This window comes from Fulmarus glacialis, unplaced genomic scaffold, assembly GCF_000690835.1.
Source record: "Fulmarus glacialis isolate BGI_N327 unplaced genomic scaffold, ASM69083v1 scaffold46910, whole genome shotgun sequence".
NCBI lineage: Eukaryota > Metazoa > Chordata > Aves > Procellariiformes > Procellariidae > Fulmarus > Fulmarus glacialis.
This window is the reverse complement of record NW_009186834.1, coordinates 22,766-43,038: the sequence shown is the minus strand read 5'-3', so window position 1 is coordinate 43,038 and position 20,273 is coordinate 22,766. Positions and strand designations below refer to the sequence as shown.

Sequence of the window (20,273 nt, the reverse complement as noted above, 5' to 3'; positions counted from 1 at the left end):
TACAGCTTCCATAGGTAAAGCCAATTGCTGTTTGGGGATTCATTGCCACCTCTCCATCGCTTGCTGCTGGTTTCTTTTGAGGAAGACTTACAGCAGGCTTTGCGATGGTCTGGAAAGCCTGGTACTGGCCAGGCTTTCCAAAGGAAAAATGTGACTATCAAAATATTATTCTCCTTTTTCTTTTGCCCTTATATGGTACTGATAGTCATGTTTTGCAGGCAGTGTTCTATCTCTGTCTACTGAAATACATATTTAGACAAAGAATTATTTAAAAATGCTTTGTTGCCAAGACACTGAATGAAATGTACTAGTGACACCTACAAAGACAACAAAATGCTCTTCTTTTTCCTTCTGCTCTAAAACATGCAAAGTATCATAAAATCAACAAGTAGGCTTGACTGGATAACATGTATCTACATTAAGAGTGGCTGATTTCAATGTGTTTTGAAATGCTTCAAAAGGTCAGATGCACTGCTTATCACTGCTGCTCTTTTATGCTGTGTGATGTCATGGAACACTCTGAAGCACAAAGAGGGAAGTTTAGGTAAACTTTCAAAATTCACTGTAAAAAATAAAATCCCATTACATCCCTGTTTAAAGATATAAAATAGGTAAAACTTTCAGAGGTTTTATTCTTCCATTTAAATGTTTTTGTCGGTCTGAGTTCTTCAGAAGAATTGAAGGAAGGACCCACTTTTATTCACATGATTTGGTTCAGAAGGGTCTGATAGTCAGTGGAAGAATTTTTCAGTACTTGCATTGGAACAAGTGGGATGGGGATATTCTGTTCACACACCACTGTCTCGTACAGGGGAGCAGCCTCCACAGCGAGAGATGACAAAGAGATGGATGAAATGGGCTGCTGCAAGTCCTGCAGCCTGACTGCATAATTTGCAGCCTGTCCTGTAGTCCCAGATGCTGCTTCCTCTTCCAGGCTAATGTTTATAGATATTTCATTTCTTTGACAAGGGTCCGTGAGAGAATATGGGGGGGGATCATCTGTGGGAATATATATTTGAGTTGCTCCTGGCCCCACGCATTCATCGTAGCTGAAAGAAAAAAAGAATTTTTTATTAGATTCCTGTGAAAAATGCCACAGTACATTATTTTCAGCATAACAGGGGCAGGTAAAGTAAGAAGAAAAGGATTGTCTGGTGTTTTGTTCCTCAGCCCACATCCTTGCTTACCCTGCCATGTGAGACACTCGAGAGCATAATACTTAAAATCACATCTCCATATACCTAAAGATAATCCCAGAGGTCTCAGTGAAAGTTCAGACCCCATCCTCCTGCATGAAAGTAACATGTGGCAGCATCGTTTAGCTGAGGTGCCTGGGGATAAGCCCAGATCCTTACAGCCGGTTACATAGGAATGGGAGGAATAACACTGCTGGCTCACACAAAGCTGTGCATGCTGTACCAGTTGCCATAGGTGCAACATTCTCAACTGCTTGTAAGTAGCTAAATTAGAAAATGGCTGGGGAAAAAGGAAGTGGTGTTGCCATTTTACAGTTATGAAACAAGGTATAGAGAGCTTTAGATGGAGTCTGAAGTAGAGGATCATGTTAAATGCTGTCCTCCTGACTCGCAGGTCTCTGGTGCTCAGCCAGCAGTTACATGCGGTGGGTTGTCTGGGTTGCAGATCTGCACTGGCAGGGGCAGCAGGATTTCTTGCTGAGGTGCAGAGCTGTGATGGATAATCTTGAGAGACTCGTGCTGGTCATTCTGAGACTCGGCAGACTACCCGTCACGTTCCTCCCAAAAAGGAGGATTTGTGTGGTTTCCGCGAGGAGCCAGCTCAGGTCTATCCAGGCTTTGTAGTTCTGTCTGTGCCACCAAGCTAGAGCCAGGGGAAGCTATTACCTCCTCACTTCACTACCATGCTCCGTGCTTGCTGTCCCGTGTGAATGCTGACAAGCACCTTAGATTGGAGCTTGGACTGCACAGCCTAGGGAGGCCCACGAGGGATAAATAATGAGCTTGGATAGACCAGCATGTCTTTGTGCTTGTGTTTTGTTCTCTGTTGCAGGAAGAGGATGGGAACGGACAGAATGGACATGAGCAGGCTCCATGCGTTTGTACTGTGCTTCGGTGGCACTGCCCAGCCCTCTGCTAAGGGCTCTGCAGAGATTGCACTGTGGCCCCAAGGAGGTCTGAACCAGAACTGGTGAATCTGGTTTGTTATCTGGATGGTCCACTGTCTGGCTGTACTAGCATCACCTGTTTGTCCACAAACTGAAGCTGACTCCACTTTTGCTATCAAACCAGCCCAGGTCTAGTGGTCTGAAGGAAGGTCCTGTTTTCCTGGCTCACTGGCTATAGGCAAAAGTGAAGAAGAGTCATAATACCATGATCTTAAATGTTGGACCTGCTTTGTTTGCGGCTGCCTTGTTTAACTGTTTCAGGATCATTTTAAATCCAATTCTGAAGGAGGGAATTTTTCCTGTAAAAAACCTTCGCCTACTCAGTTAACCTGAAAAACAATTCTGCTGGAGCCAGACAAATTAAGAACCCATTTCCTCAACCACACTAACTGCAGAGCTATTAAGATCTAGGATATTTCCTGAAACTTAGGATATTTAGCATATATCTTCCCAGTAGACTGCAGGCAGTCATTCTGCCCCCTGTAATTGCATTACTGCCACGCTAAACCCAAGCTAATAAACCCTACTTGTAGATTATAAGTGGCTTGCAGCAGGGCAGCTTGCATTGGTTAGAGTGAACTCAAATCTACTGCAATCAACCATGGAGGCCCTGCCTTAGAAAAATACTTGGTTCTGCTGCACTCATTCATACCTTTCCCTCAGAGTGTTCCTGATGATTTTGATGGTATTGTTCCTAGTCCAGGTGAAGGAAGTGGTTTTTGAGCAAGGGAAAGGTAAGAAAGTGAAATCTTAGTACTAGGTTACTAAATAACTCAAATATCCACAGGTGTTTTTATTTTTACTTCCCTTTTATCTTATTTCTATATTCATGAGGACAATGGTTTTAAATTCAGACTAGAAAATTTTGATTTCCCTATCAGAAAGAATGGTATTTTAAAACATAACTCTGTTCTGAAGATCCTGAATAGGGCTGCTAGATACTTCAGAAACAAGTCCCGGCACGTAGGAGGTCAAATTGTTTTTGTATAGCATGTGGAAAAGATTTCAGTCCAGCCTCCACTAAGCCCACTGAAGCTTTCAAGCATACCTGATACTATTTTAAAAGATCTTAGACCTCTATCAGAGATCGAGGACCTGATGTCCTCAACTCTTCATGAACTCAGCGAGAGTAAAGGAAGAGCCACTCTTTGCAGGATTACTTACTATGAGCGGCATCTTTACTTAATTTACATTTTGCTTACCCAAAGCCCAGTGAATTTATTTAAAATCTTTCCACAGATTTTGACAGACTTAATCAGGCTAATGAAGAGCACCTACTGGGTCCTGTTACCATAGTAGAAGTGTTTCAGTTTTGAGAAGCCTACAGTAATGTGAGTTTCAAAGTGGAAAATTTTGAATCCTTTTGCTGAGACAAAAGGGAAGAAGCTTCTCTGTCTCCTGGTTCTGGGCCTGGGCCCAGTGCAAAGGAAATCTGCCACAGATCTAAAGGAGAAATGGGCACAGTATGAACCTTCTACTTACTGTTGTTATCTGATCATCTGCATTTCTTTCCCTTGGACTTAATTTAGTATCTTTCATGGACTGTAGCTTAGCTGTGTAGAACTAAAATGCTTGGTGGGATAAATAGCAAAATGGTCTTTTGTGAAGAAGACTTTTAACAATCAAGACAAATGGGTAGCAAATCATAGTATTCAGACCTGGCATTTTAGTGTTTAGTTCCAAATATCAATATATTAGTGTTAGGGCACTTTTTCTTCATATATATGATGGATAAAAAATAATTCTCTCTTTTTCTCCAAACTCCAGTGCAAGTAATGTTTCCCCCTCTCATTTTTGGCAATTAAGTTCACATTTTAAAAATCGAATAGGGCAGTAAGGAACACATGCCAGATTTTCAATTAAGTAACTTTTTGGCACCTTCACAATTGTACCTACAGATTGTTACAGCCAAAGAGGCAACTACAAATCATTCAAATAGCTTTTTTTTTTTTAAAATAATTTCTTGTATTTCATTAGCAATTTATGATCTTGATACTCAGTTTCCCTTATTCTCTTCTAAGCATGGTATCTTTGCTTGTAATGCTGACACTGCAAACAACTATTGCTATGATACTAGTAGTGGAGGCTACAGATAAGGTTCCTAGCATTTTCTGTTGAGTATAGAAAGGAGATGAATTAGGGTCATACAAGCAACTTTAACTTTGTATTTTTTTCCCTAGCTTCTGGGTGTTTTGTGGTTGGGTTTGGGTTTTTGGGTTGGTTGGTTGGTTTGTTTTTCCTCTCTGTTTAACAGCCTCAGTAATTTGGTTGTGCTTTCAGAGTGCTGTTATAGAGGTATTCCTGTAGTATAACTAGTGAATTATCAACACTACAAGCATGAATTCTATTTTGCAGACAGGAAAGCACAGTCTGTCCTTCAAAGAGACCATAATATGTAAACTTATGCACCTAGTATTTACCAGATCTTTTTTTATTAGAGGATTCTAAGCAAGTATTATAAGAAGTAATACATAGTTTGACAGACACCCACTGTCCATGTATGTTGGTGGTTGGAAAATCATTCCTCAAAAGATTTAAAGGATTATTTATAAAAAGTTGTAATAGCAATCATTTCTTGCAGTTGATTACCGTGTATTGATGTGAGTGATACTGAACTAAATCCTTACTGTTGTCTTAAAATAAATCTTCACGTTTGAGGAGAAGAGGTGAATGGACTCTTGCATTTTACTGCAGTGAGGTGTGTATCACAAACTAAGTGGTACTGCTAAGTTGTCCTGCAGTGTGAGGTCTGCGCCTTTGACACATCTTTTAGGTTTCTTTCTTTTTACTTGCAAACAGTGCAAACTAGAATAGAATGAAGGAGCTGCTTTCTCATCAGCTAGTATGGAGACCTCAATACCAGAGGGGCCAAGATGTACTATGTAATGATGGCTACCACTAAAAAGAACCAGTGCATCCATAACAATCAGGAATAATGATTCCTAATATTAAAATTATACTGTTACATGCAAGTCACTTAAGTATGGTAACTAATGCTGTTGATTTAATCTGAAAAGGTGGCAGCTGTAAAGCTGTGGTTTCAATATGAGCCAATGTCCATATCACTGAAAGGAAGTGTCCCTTGCCCTGTTGCATACTTCCACTGTGTTCCTTGTGCTTCTTCCTCCAAACCATGACCCCCAATCTGGAGCTGAATAGGCAAAAAGGTTGTATGTGTGGTGTTTTTTGTGTGTGTGTGTGTGGCTTTCTTGGAGGTTTTTGTTGGTTTGTTTTGGTTGGGTGTGGGTTTTTTTTTGTGTGTGTGTTTTTTCTGGGCTGGATTTCTACTGATTTAGCTACCTAAGTTGGAAGCTCACAGCGTAGTCAGATGGGCATCAATGCAACACAAGGGAAGTATAAGACATGAAGTGAGGTAGGTCTTAGACCACAGCTCACAGGCAGAACTTCTTAGCCATATCATAAAAGTGCAACCTCAGTAACTGCTAGCTACATGTATTTGTGTATATATATATGTTTTGCAACTGAAAATGCAAGAGCATGGAGCTTGCATGACTTAAGTGGAAAAACAAAACTACTTGCTAGTCTCTTGCAAAAAATACAATGATAGTTGTTTTATCTAAGAGATTCAGTTCTGTGAAGTTATTGTACATGTAAAAAGTAGCTGGTGCTTGAAGTTTAGTACGGCAGTCACAGGAAAATCCTTTTAGACAAGAAAGCAAATGCTTTTGAAAAGTATTATGTTACTATAACTTAATAATGGACCGCAGGAACTCATTACACTGCATCTCATGAATATCATGTGTCTCTCTTTCAGCTCTGAAACAAATCCTTGGTTGCATCCTTGGTTGCAGTACTTGCGGTGAGTTCACTTTAATCCATTATTTTTTTTAAAATTATATTATCTTAAGGTTCAGTGTATCTTACAGGGGTTACTGACCATGAAATGTGCTGTTGTCTACATTCTTTTTTTTTTTGGCCTTGTTTCTTGTCAGAATAACTTCATTGTCATTGTAGACTATGCTATTGAGTTTTTAAGAGATAATTATACTAGGAAAGGCAGGGAGGGCTGATGTCTATTAACTTCATCTTACCGCATGTAAATGTTATCTGCAAAGAGAAGAATGCTGCTTAAAAAATACAGCAGCTGTTCAAGCTGACCTTGTTGACTTAGAGTGGTGATGGTGGTGAGGAATAACTTCATGAATTTGTCAGGTCTCATTGCAGTAAGTATTAGGATAGGTTTGTTGCTAAGGAAACCCAAAAGATCTTGTTTAACTAACTGTCATTCATAAATTATGACCTACTCTCTGGGCAAAGAAGAAGGTTCTACTTACAGAATTTTTTAAGATGCAAACAATAACTAGTGGGGAAAAAAGGCAAATCTGCAGAATGAAGAATTCTTCTTTGTGAAATAGATGTCTCTCTGTTTACTTCGTTCATTTGTTATATGTTATGACTCTACTAAAATTGCTCCTGTTGCATTGTTTCCATTTTGCTGATGACCTACTGTCTTCTTTTAATAATGGTAAACAGAATCACTAATCTGGAAAATACATGTGCTGACAGGTTTAAGCTATGATGAAAACAACACGAAGGATGTTTATATGATGTTGTTACTTAATAAAGAAAAGCTGAAATTAGAACAAATATACTGTAAATCTCTAAAAGATCAAAGGAAAAAAATAATGATGTGTTTGATGACCAGGTAAGTAGTTCAGCTGATGATGGTATCTCTGATCATGCAATCTACTAACAGCTGGGTTTGTAGGACAGCGGCTTGGAAATCTGTCAGTGTTTCCTTTGAGATGTTTTTTCTTAGAATACATATATTCTTTGGTGATATATAACTACCATGAGGAAATGTATCATTTTTGACAGAACTGCTCTTATAGTGACATATGTCGTGAGACAGGATATTTTTCTAGGTTTACTTTTGATACTGACAGCTTCCATTTGAGATACTAGGTGCATTTACTAACTAATATTTTGACTTTTCTTTTGCGTGCTTTGTCAGTGATTTATTAAGCATTAGTTTAATATTTTCATATAATAGCAATCCATTCCATATTACTGATTATCTCAGTCATTCACTGAGTTTAATTCTTGAACAATGACTTAGAATGAAGAGCCAAAACATCTTTCTTTATAGTGCAAGAATAACCAAATGTAGTTAAGTGACACTTCCTATGTAGTTTCAGTCCTCCTAGTTACTGTGTTAGTATGAAATCACAATCCCTCTGTCTCTGGGCCTGGATAATATTACATGAGAATTTTTTACTATGACTGATCCCAAATTACAGTGGGTGAGGGGGTAAGTAACAAACATGTAACACCTAGAGATAACAGCCCGCGGTGTCAGCCAAGACAGGGCCCTGAAGGAATGATCCAATGCTCCATAAAATCACTGGAGTATTTTCTGGGAATGTTTTGTCACATGTTTGAAATGCGGCTATTTAAACAAGGGGAAGACTCCTCTTAAGGTACTCTGGAGGAACCTCTCTCTTTTTATTACCCGTAGAGTGACACTGATCTCCTAACTTAATTGACTTTTAAGCTCCCAGAGGTGTGGTAAATGCACCTCCAAGGTGCCTGCCTGATCTTGGAGTAAGTAAGCATGAACAAATAATACTGTTATTTTCTATTTTAATGTTTTTAAATAGTAAAAAATGTAACCCAAGGTATTGTTCAAGGAAACATCTAAGGCTTAAGTAACTTAACCCTTGAAGAGACAGGAAACCTGGAATTAATTTTTTTTCTGCCTTTTTTCTATTCATAGTTATTTATGGAATTTCCCATTCCCTGCAACTACAATAGGAATATTTGTGTTAATAAGCACTAAAAGTCTGGATCTTTATTCTGCACTATGTGTCAAGATAATCTTGAGGAAGTTGTGACTCTTTGATGAATAAATATTCCAGATGAAAAATGAAATTAAATGTAGTGTTTTCATGAGAACATATACCAGATAGCATTTGAAACTGATATAATACAGTTTCAACATAATTGTGCAGTTTTAAACAATTAAAATAAATGTTTTAAATAAAACAAGTCATTCTGTGATGAAGATTTTATATAATACATTTCAGCCTGGCATTAATTTTATATATAATAAGAACGACTTGATCATAAGCAGTGTTTAGTCTCTGGATTTCTGTAACCGTTATACAGTAAATGACAGTGAAGCTATGGGCACTGGTTGAGTAATAATAATCAGTTAAGACAAATTTATTTCAGAATAATCTCTTGTAGCCTCCCTAACCATGGAGTTAATCCACAAACAGGGTTCTAAACAACAATACCAATTTTTGCTTGTCTTTTTTTTGCTTAGGACCTACTAATATTTGAGGAAGTTTGCCATGTGACATGTTTTAGGATTATATCCGTAGAAAGGGCTTTGTTTTAATTATTCTAGGAATGAATTCTGAGCAGGTGAAGGAAATACTAGCTGCAGTATGCAACAGGAAGTCTAACTACTGGGAAATTAGGGAAAAATACTTTTTTTTCAGTACAGTTATCAATGACTTAACAGCTTTAAGTTGTGATTGTTCCGCATGGCACAATAAATTTCTGGTTAGAAATGCTTGGTGCCTCTCTTTCATCAGAAAGCCTTCTGCTTTCACTGCTGCGGGTTTTTTTTTTTTAATATGCAGCAATAGTTTGCACTTCTAGAGTGAAACTGTGACAGTTGTATGGCTTCCTGAAGGATGATCTGTTAGTAGAAAATAGCAAGATGAAGGCAGCTTGAGGAAAAACCTGTCCATACAGCAGATATAACTTAATGGTGCTGCCACTGGTGTGGTGGCATTTACATCAGCTGAGAACCTCACTAGGGCAGGGCTCTGTTTAGAGATATACCAGAGACATCTGAAATACTAGTCTAGATAGACTTGTTGGGATCTCACTTGCAGACTGACCTCTCAAGGGCTGGCTTAATGTTGGGCACTAAGGCAATCTCCCTGTGCTTACTAGATGGGCTGTGAAATGTGGGTGTCACGTAAAAATCCCTTCACAGCAGTGAGCAACGAACTAATCAAAAAGCAATTAACCTGTTTCTATATCTAATACTAATTAGGAATAGCACTAGGATTTGGAGGGAGGGGCTTTTGAGGGTCTAGTTACTCAGAATTTGGAGTTGAAAGAATTTAGAGTTTCACCTCATGTCATGATTTCCAGTGGATTTAATACTGTCATATTTCCAATGGTATTTTTTACCTTACTGACTGAAAATCTCAATGAGGGTATTGAAGTGAGATCTGAACTTAACCACAAATGTCCATCTCATGCTTTGCCAACTGTCATTGTAATTGTAGCCAAAAGCTACTTACCTTGCATGCTTGCAGGAGAAGTGGCCTTGGCAAACGAATACAGGACAATATATCAAGTTTTTATGTTAGTTTCCTGCAAGCCTAATTCTGTCTTTCAAGAAAATCTAGGAAGCTGGTTCAAGCCTTCTTCCTTCTGATACGGCTAACTTGCTTCCTCAGAAGTGGGAGATGGAAAAGAATGTCTTAGAAAAGAAAGTACCTTAAGTAGTTTGATTTTTTTGGTTTTCATATTTAGAGGGAAATTAGGGTCTGTCTTTAAGACATGCGCATTTCCTTTTGCCACAAAAAGTAATTTTAAAATGGATTTGCCTATTTAAACAATGCAGACTGAACATGGGTATTAAGAGTATTAGAATTTATCAAGCCTAAACAAGACAATTTTCTCTAGAATTGATCCTATATAGATTAGGCAAGGTGACCAGATGAGGTAGAGTGAGCACACTTAAAACAAGCAAAAAAACCCCCAGTGTGTTCTAATGTGAATTCTAGGATAATGGGTGACTAACAGGTTTTTAATGATAGTGCACCCTGCAGGACACATTTCAATGTGAAATACAGAGAGGACTTTTGTGGCTTCCATTAAAACTATTCCTGAAGGTAAATCCCTCCATCCCTCTCAAGAGTCATTCCTCAATGATGTTCTGTATTAGACAGTCATGAGTCACAGATGAAAAAGGCGATAACCTTGGTTGCCTAAAGCTCTGTACATACCGTTAATATCCAATCACTAAGGAGTGAAAAAGCACTTAGTCAAGTAGGGTGAAATGAATTTCCTCTGGCCAAAAGGTGAAAAGTTCATAAAATTCCTTTCATGCAGGGAACCTCAAATCTCCTCATTGTTATGATTTTAGAGACTCATCAAGAAAACGCAATTGTTTTTAATTTACTTGGTCCTTGATTGGTACTGTACTTCAAGCCATTTAAAACATATAAGCTCAAAGTATTTTTCAACAGCTTTCTTATTACATATATAAAAAAAGATAATTAGGAAAGCTCACTATAAGTGCCTGTCTTACAAAGAACTCTGGGCGCAGTGAACGTGAACATGAGCTCGTGATTTCTATCTGTAAAGGTATTATCCACACAGTGTCAACAGCATGGGTTTGGGATATGTAAAATGACAACTACAGCCATCTTGATCAAACTCCAGAAGACTTTTTTGATTAAAGGTCTGCTGCCTACCATATAATTCCAAATAATACTCCTGATTTTTTTTTTTAAAGTTTAATGATACTAAAAATTCAATTAGATGATTTTACTCATACCATCACAGTGAATGTTGAACAAATTGGCAAATATTGGATTTACAGGCTTTCCAGTATTTCTTTCAAAGTCATATTTACTATGATGATAGTTAAATTGTGGCAGGGAGATTGTTGTATTTTTCCTGGTTAATTTGTTCAAGTTTCCTTATTTGGGGGGAGAAGGATTCTGTGGTTTAGAATTGTTGCTAGATCATCTTTCTCAGATGACTGAAGTTTCTTAGAAACAAATACTTTGCCATCTCTGGTAACACAGACTATGAAACATTAACTTAACTTCCAGCACTGCTACAGGTATCTGTACATGTTAGAAACAGGCTCTAAAATACAGACCCTAATACCTTGAAACTGCTTAGTTCATACCCACTGTGTTTTGTTTTTATATTTCCCTTCTACACCTCATGTAAAATCAATCTGACAGATGCTAACACAGATCTGAGATTCATTAGAAAGTCATTAATTATCCTAAAGGCATGTTTATGGATAGGAGCACTGTATATTTTGGGCTGTCAAGACAAATTGACTAAGTGGCTTCTCTGTAATCACCTTGCAACTATGGCAGGCTAATGATAAAACTCCGAGCATGGTATTCCTCTAAATATAACGTAAAATCTAATGTAAGAAAGTGGTCAGTGGAAGTGTTAATGGTGATAATCAAATTGAGCCTTAAATGAAATTTGTAATTTAGATATCAAAGCAATTAAATTATTAACATCCCAAGGCATTTTTCATAAATTAATTTCCCAATTAAAGCTTTTCTATAAATAGTATTTTGTATTGGGCTTTCAACTGGAGAGTCGAGAGTGAGCAGTCCTGAACAGTTAGCTCTCCCTCAGCCATAGAAATGGGTACTCTTAACTCTGACTCTTTTGTTTCATTAGCCTTCCCCTAAAATTCCTTTTCCACTCATTTCGTGGTTTAAAGCCCAACTGTAAAATCTAATGAAAACATTCTAGACTGATTATAGTCACCTCCTTGGCCAAATAGAGGTGTTGTGCTTTATACTGAAGTAATTTCAGAAAGTATGGTTTTAGCAAAAATGGTATGTTCAAGAATACTCAGCTCCGCAGCACTTAGTATGCAGTGATGTAATGCTGTTGCCTCTTGCAGGCTGTGTTAGAACAATGCGGTTAAATGAAGCTAATGCCTTCGTGTCTGCCTGTGGCAGCAGGACACTAGTTTTCACTCACTGAATTCTTTCACTTCAAATATGCGTTGAGAGTTATTTGCCAGTGCAGTTGCTTTCCTCGCTGCTCTTCATTTCTGTTCTGTTTATGCTACAGTTGCGTTATTAGCTTTTGGGCATGCTAGTTTAGCTTTAAATTACATCTTGCACTGCGTGAAGTAGAAGGAGGCATTGCATTAATTTAGCCAGTGCAAATTTCAATAAACCTACTCTTCAAAACATTATCATATGTAACAAGATTGATCCCAGTGAGTTAATATTTTAAATGCACAAGGTCAAGCATGTCTTGTTTATGTTTCATGGCCATGTCTGATAGTCAGTTTTCCTGCTGTTAGCACCCATCAGTCCAAATAATCTCCATGTTCTACTAATTAGAAAAAATACACTTTAGTGTTATGCCATGGAGGAGAGTGTAAAGGTAGCTATACAGAAATTTTTCAGTCTCTTACATAATGCAATGTACTCATACAACGCTTCTCAACCAATGCTTTTCTGAACAGAAAGTTACAATGGACTATATAATGTATTAATAGTAAGTTTAAATGTCTCTCTACGTAGTTGTGGTTTCACTGTCTGCTAAGCTTTACTTTTCCTGAAGTTTTCTCCAAGTTGTGTTGCTAAGATGTAAAACTTAGTAAGATTTTAATGATTTGCCAAAGCGACTTTTTAAAAAATATTTAACTATGGTAGCAGTGAGAAAACAGCAAAACCATTAACAATAATCTTTACTTTTGACCTGTGATGCAGAACGGCAATTAATAGGATGAATAGTGTTTCCTTGTGTATGCAGAGTCAGATCTTGGGCCCCTCAGGGACCCAGTCCACTCAGCCCAGAAGGGAATCTTGAGGAGGCAGTGGTTGGACACGTTTATGTCTCTCTAATCCTAGTATTGATGTCCCAGAATAGTTTCTTAGAACAAGGTACGACACAAGAGAGTTAACTTGTGCAAGGTTTATTACAGAAGTAGCTGGAGAATTTACAGAAAAGCACAGATCATCTAGTGCTATCCTGTATCACTCATGTGTCTCCTTCCAAACAGAGAACTCCATAGAGGTGGGAAATCCTTCTTTGGGCCTGTTTCAATCTGGAAACAGAAGCAACCTTTGGTTTAATCTTAGGAGACCTGTCTGCTGAAGAAATATGTTCTCAGAGCTTGTTCACAGGAGCCTGAGCTTGCTCTCAGAAATCTGGCCAACTGCCCAGTCAAGCTGTTGCTTGGGTGTCAACTGGCTGGCTTTTATTAGTAAAGACTTGTGAGCGTGGGTCCAAAAACCAGTCTAAATTTTTAAGTGGATTTATATGAAGTTCTACAAATTTAGATGTCAGGCTCAGAATAATTTTTCACATGTCAGCTTTCTGGTAAAATATTTACACCGTCTCTAAAAGCCCATTTATGATATAGTATGACTTTGTAATACATAAAGGGTTGCTTGTAGAACATGCATAGAATAGAAAAAGCAAGGATCTATATATTGTATGTTCATACTACTGACTTGCTCTATATTGCATATGTATACAAGCAGTTGGAAAAGGGCCGGTCTTATATTGGTTTAACTCAAAACAGAGTCTGCTTAAAAGGAAGAAAAGAAAAAAAAAAAAAGGGGAACATGGCTGTTCAACCATTATTTGCTGTTTATAAGATACAGCACTACAGAAAGCCTGAAGTGATGTTCTGCTTAAAATAATTTCTGTTGGTTCATTGGAGGGAGTAACTGAATTCCTTCGTTTATTAACCTCAAGGTGCATGAGGCACACAGAGGAGATATAGATGGCCTAAAGTGCAACTCTTGTCACTCGTGATGGCCGTTCTTATATCCTGTGAATGCAGGCACACAAATGTGGAAGGAGCTGCTATATAATTTCTGGAATAACTGTCTTTGGAAAGAGCCTCTTCTGGTGATGTTACCTCCCCAGGAAGTTAGAACTGCCTGATACTTGAAGGAAGCTCTTCTCCAAAGATGCTACTACAATCCAGACAACTATGGCTCTCCAGGGCAGGTTTGGGTTAAACAGCTAAAATGGTAGTCGTCATCCTTCACAGATTACTGATAAAAGATGAACAATCCCAAACAATTTTCTACCTATCCTAAATTAGGAGATTAAGTACAATTACTAGGTATGTCAGAATGGTATGTTTTCTTCAGTTCTGCTTTCTGATAGAATAGTGGGGTTAAGAAAGCTGAGAAGTGAGACTTGCTGAAAAATATGGAAAGGTTTAAAGATTTTTTGCACCACTTCTTCTCTCTCCCCCTCGCCTCCCCCCGCCCCTTTCTGTTTACTCTGATCTGAACAGTCTCAAGGTCAGTAATAAATGTAACCTGAAAGTTCTTGAAAAAAGTATATATTTTTCTCCTGGAAGTGAAACTTTGACTTGTAAAATCATTTCTTTCAAAGAAAGATGTTCATAAGTAATTTAACTTGTGTGTTTCATTAGTATGCCACCAATATGATAAATTTTAATGTGAATATTAGTAAATAAGAATTGGCTGTACACATACCTTTATTTAGTAAAGATATATTCTGCTAAGGAAAACTTGAACTTAAACTAAACAAAGTCTGTCTCTGTACTTAGAGTTTGTGTGACCTGCGTTTTTGTAGAGGGTATAGGTCTAGCAGTTTTATTTTCTTCTTTAACAGCCTTTGCAAGTGCAGAACTGTAACACTCAGAATATTGGAAAAGTGCTTACCATGGAGGTGAATCAGGATACATGACGTTGACCTGAGAAAGTGTATCCAGATAGGAACCAAAATCAAAAGCTGGCGGAAACTCCTCCATGCAGGTGGATCTCAGCTCTCCAAAAGAGCCACCATAAGAGAAGCCATCTGGAACTGGAAAACAAGCAATTAATACTTGCTGCTCTTTTCTTCCATGGTGGATTCTCTGAGACAATATCAGTGTTTATAACACTACCATAAATCAGAAAATAAAACCTATCTGAGGCAGAGGAATTACTGGTGTTCTGGAACAATCAGGTTTTACAAGACATTTCTATTCCTTTAAGAGCAAGTTAGCATCATCTGTAGGTGAACTGTGGTGTTTCAGGCTACGGCACAGGGACTATCTATTTAGTGCTGCCCTACAAGATGCAAGTGTCTAAAGCTTTTCTTGTGCCTCAAAGGCTGAAAAGGAGAGGCAGTTCTACTGCATGCAGCTTCAAACGTTATCAGGATTGCTGAAGTTCCCAGGAGTTGCATACATTGAAACCTCGCCAATTCTGTGAAGGTTTTTAAAAGGAGGCTTAGGTGTTTGATTGTAGGTATGTGTCTTGAGAAAATGCTGTTCTCAATAAAACACTCACAAAAAGGGGAAAAACTGTCAAATAATAGAGAAAATCATCTTGCTGTCTGCTCCAGGGCTTTCTTAATGCTTTCACACAAGAGTTTCATAGCTCCAGAAATACCAACAAGTTAGTGCTATTTTCTGTCTTTGAGGATAGTTAGTTAATGCTCAACATTCCGGGGTAAATTTCCATAAGAACGTCCCAAATTGTGGAAATGCAGCAATCCCCTCACCCCCCGACAATTGTCTTCCAAATAAAGTGATCCCTCCTTTTCACTCGATGCATTAAAATAGCACCTGGCGAGAAAGGCCAGCTTCTAAAGTGACATCAAAGTAGTGCCTCTTTCAACAGAGGGTAAAGGGCTGGACTTACTTGAACTGCCTGTTCCTCCTTCTGGCAATTTTCACCTCTGCCAATTTATTCTCGAGGAATTTACCAGGACTAATCCAGTCTATCATGCACTGTGCTTTCCTTTTGCTTGATAAGTGAAGGAAGCCAACTTCACAGTGACTCCCGCTGCTCCCATGCTGGCCAGTGGAAGTATGCTGAGATATTAGGATGGCGTGTGCTAATGTAAAATTTTCACTTGGGTAGACTGGCATAATTTAGTTTAAGATTATTCTTTTGAATTTCTCTGAAAATATCACCATCTTTTCTTTTTCCATTTCTCTAGCATTGTTATTTCTAACAAGCAGTTTGAAAATTGTCCTTTATGTTTTTGCCTGGCTTCAGGGTTTTTAAAGGACCTGAAATTAACATAGCAATAAATTTAAATGTAGTGATTGAATCTTAATGGTAAGTATTTTATCATGCCAAAATATTGCTGTTCATGGGTAAAACAGTAACTCCAATTTGGGTTTAACTATTTAATCCCAAATTTAGCTGCTGAAAAGTAGGAAAAATAGATGTTAGAATAATAGCAGACACTAGTTTTTTGGATTTTTTTTTTTTCCTTTTTCCCCTCTGTACGTTACCATGCATTTCACTTGGAGTATAAAATTTATTCCCAAAACATAGATGTTATTCATTTATCTGGACAAATGTTTCTGGGAAAGCCAAAAAAAATTATTCCTGGCTCCAGGTGGTCAAACTGATCCTAGGAAATGTGTTTCTTTTAGACATGAAAATTCCTGGTCCAAGTAATTAAATGAAGTCCAACTGACTTCAGTGGATACTTGATTTAGCTCAGTGAAATCAAGATTTGAGCCAATGCATTTTTATGTGGCTCACTATTACTATCTTTTCTATATAAAGAAGAAAACTCAACAATATGCAAAGAACTGTACTCTCATAACAAACTGCAGATATAGGAGCCTAACCACAGATGACAAAAATTGTTGATGCTCCACTCAATTCATTAATCCATTTATCATTTGAATTTTTACTAGCTGAAAACTTAAAGTAACTTTCTGTAACTGTTTTTTCCTTAAATATAGGAATAATTAGATTCTGTCATTTCCTCGATTAAGTGGCTTTTAACATCTGGTCAGCAAACCCCAAATTGGCCAAAAATATAATTCTACAATTAACTCTTTCATATTCCCAAATCCTTTTAAAGGGGATTTTTGTCAGGGGGTAAGGGGATAGGAATTGGCACTTTTTTGATAGCAAATCAGTCTCCTTAATGATGATGACAGTTGTAATGACATTGATGTCATTAATGACACCATTAATGATCATGACAGTTGTAATGATATTTTGATGCCCTGTTTTTCTGTTTATATCCAGTTATTAACTTTTGTGGTCAGAAAAGGAGGAGTTGCCCAGTCATTGTTGTAAGTTGGTGCAGAAGTGAAAAGATTCCTGGCTTTTCAACAAATAGAAACTACATTATATGCTATACCAAGGCTATAATGGGATATGAAAATAAACTATCAGGAGTCTAGCGATGGAGAAGAAATCTTATACCATATCAAGGGAAAATAAGCTCTTTAAGAAATGCTGTCGGCATTGGCATTATGTTAACCACTAACTATGGAGCTTGTACTATGTGAATTCAGTGCCAGCATCTTTGTGCTACAAAGCTGCCTGTGACCTACTCATCCTATTTTTTTTTTTTTTTATCCCTTGCAGAGCAGCCAGATGCTTTTTGTTGCCTGTAGCATCAGATATTAATAAAGTTAAGCATTATCTTGCTATAACTAGCTATCTTACCATAAACAGCATCTCTCCTTAGATGTGGGTGTCTTAACCGTCCGTCCTTTCGCAGACTGCCAACAATGATTGTAACACAGGATAGAAATAGCACAAGTCCGATGACTACTCCAGCCACCAGAAGGGGTGAGACAAGTAAACTGGTATCATTTCCATTTTCACCATAGCTGGGGAATTCACTGGTTGGGCTGCTCTGGTTCAAGTAAACTTCTGTACAGTAGAGAGAGAAAGAATGTGTCAGTTGTGAAAAGAGACATTTACGAAGTGTGGTTATACAGATGCCAAAACTAAGGGCTTTCAAAGTCCTAAAAGAGAGCCTGAGACAGATCCATTGTAAGTCTTATGAGGAGCGGCTGAGGGAACTGGGGCTGTTTAGTCTGGAGAAGAGGAGGCTGAGGGGAGACCTCATCGCGTTCTACAACTACCTGAAAGGAGGTTGTAGCGAGGTGGGGGTTGGTCTCTTCTGCCAAGTAACAAGCGATAAGACGAGAGGAAATGGCCTCAAGTTGCGCCAAGGGAGGTTTAGACTGGACATTAGGAAAAACTTCTTTACTGAAAGAGTGGTCAGGCCTTGGAACAGGCTGGCCAGGGAAGTGGGGGGGGCGCCATCCCCAAGACGTGTAGATGAGGCGCTTAGGGACATGGTTTAGTGGGCATGGTGGTGCTGGGTTAACGGTTGTACTTGATGATCTTAGAGGTCGTTTCCAACCTTAATTATTCTATGATTCTATGATTCTATGAATTCATGCTTTTATGGACTACCTATTTATTAGACCGATTTCTGGAACTGTTAGTAACTGACTCTGAGGAAGTCACTCGGCAATTGTTTCCCTGTTATTGGGGAATATCCTGCTGGAGTCAATGATGTATGTTGCATAATGGTAATTTTGATTGCTTATTCCTGCAAAGATTCTTTGTATCATGAATTGATTGATGCTGAAGGAACTTCAGTGCACAAGGAGGCATGTGAAAACTCAAAAATTTGGGCTCCGAGTGGAACAGAGGAATCATGTCTTGTTACTAGGTGTGAAAAGACTCCAAAGTTTTGCAGAGAAAGTTTTGGGCAAGAATGAGACAGAGGAGCATGCTTTTGTAGCATAGGGCATGCTTTAGTTTGTGGGATGAGTCAGCACCCTAAGAAACTGATTTGGAGCAGAGGGGGGAAGAGACTCATTCAGAGTGGGATTCTTAGCGAGGCACTGGATTTTCATCACAGACATGGCTTTTTAGTAGGCAGAAGCTTGGGCAATATGGCGGTTGTGTTGGCCTTAACATCTAATAAATTGTTGAAATAGAAAACCATCACAATGAACACTTAAAATTTACTCATTAAAAACCTGAAAGTAAATAAACTTAATTTATTGCTCTTTGGGCTCCCCTGTATGTTGAAACAGTAACCCAAGGATGGTGCCAAACCTGTGCTTTAGTCCAGGCTTTCCTAGTGTTCAAGCTGGCTACATGCCTTGTGGAGAGGTTAGGTTTGGTGCAGCCCTTCTCATTTCATCCTCCCTAGTTTGGCCTGATAGTGTGTAAGGAAGGAGCTGTGTGGGCAGGCAGACCTCACCTTAAAACAGTGTGGAAGTATTGTGGTGCAGTAGGTACACCCTGTGCTTCACCAGGTGACCACAGACTGAGCTGAGCTCTATTTGGCTTGTATGCCTTTGTTCCAGGCAAGGAGTTCTACATAGCAACATTACTATTCTTACTTCCACCCCATTTTGATTTTTCAGTCAAAATGCATTTGTATTGTATGTGGCAAAAACTGTAACTGCTTTCCTCTGTGTTTAAAAAAAAAAAACAAACCAAACCCAAAAAACCCCCAAACAACTCTCCAGATGTATTATTTAAGTTCAATAATAAATCTGCTTAAGGGAGAGAAATGGAAACTGCAAGAATATCCAAACTATGAAAAGTCAGAATAACTCCAGTAATTTACTCCCAAGTCAAATACCCTTTTGAGACAAGCTAGAGTATCAAAAGTTAAACAATAAGTTTCATCTAGAGAATCAACTGGTGACATATGATTATATGTGAATTAATTGCCCATAGATGTATTTATGGGGGATTGTACTGCTAATGGAGGGGAGGTAAATGTTTGAAATGATGGGATAAAGGATTCAGGATTTCAGCAGATAGAATCCCTGCTTAAGTAAAAGGCTCCGTATGTTTATTTGCGGACAAAAGTTTGGGCATGCAGTAAAGGTAAGCAAATTTGGGCCTAGGCCTTGAAAATAAGTTGCAATAAGCACCCATTTTTCTATCCTTAATCCACAGCTGATTAAAAAACAACCACCACCCTCCCCCACCCCCCCAAATTAAAAAGAAATCTCCATTAGCTGCTCAGGATCAGACTATGTACTGAGTAAACCAGAATTTTATTGATGCAAGAAATTATTGGAGATGCATATATACCAAGACTAGCTTTCAAATATGGCATGGATATATTTTTATATCTGGCTCTATGCCAGTTGGACAGATAAATAATTTGTTTCCTACAGAAACTAAGGCTAACAAAATTTTGCTCTTTTGAATGTTCTGTAAAGTGAGTATGTGCTTTTGGAAGTGCAAGTGCTTTTTAAATGGATAGATGTTAGCAGATAGTTTTCAGCAATGTTTTCCCCACTCTCTTCCTTTGGGATATACCACTTAGTGTCTTGCAGTCACAATAAGCTTAAAAAGAAGATGATGGCTTCAAGCCAATGTATATTATCATTGGCTAATGCTTGACCTTGAGAGAACTGACTGGAAATATAAAAAACCTGGGGAATTAGCATGTAGTATGTTCTTTTTTTTTGTTAATTTTTTAGAAGCACTTGACTGTTGGCTGAGAATCTTTATGAGCAATTAAGATAGACGGCCAAGAAACGTGCTGAGCTTTTACAAAGCATTTTATGCCAAAAGAGAAAACTGAATTTTCTGAAAATTAAACTGATTCTGTAGCATTAAATCAAAAGGGTATG

The 20,273-nt window shown here is 38.2% G+C and overlaps 1 protein-coding gene across 1 annotated transcript; it reads right to left on the bottom strand.

Moving 5' to 3' along the window:
• Positions 1-700: 700 nt before the first annotated feature.
• On the bottom strand, positions 701-17,618 carry LOC104071744 (protein BEAN1-like; the record flags this gene model as incomplete). The annotated part of the gene is made up of 3 exons (XM_009572655.1): positions 701-1,049; positions 14,566-14,707; positions 17,314-17,618. Coding segments are annotated over 3 exons (796 nt in total), but the record flags the coding sequence as incomplete, so codon positions are not given.
• Positions 17,619-20,273: the final 2,655 nt, after the last annotated feature.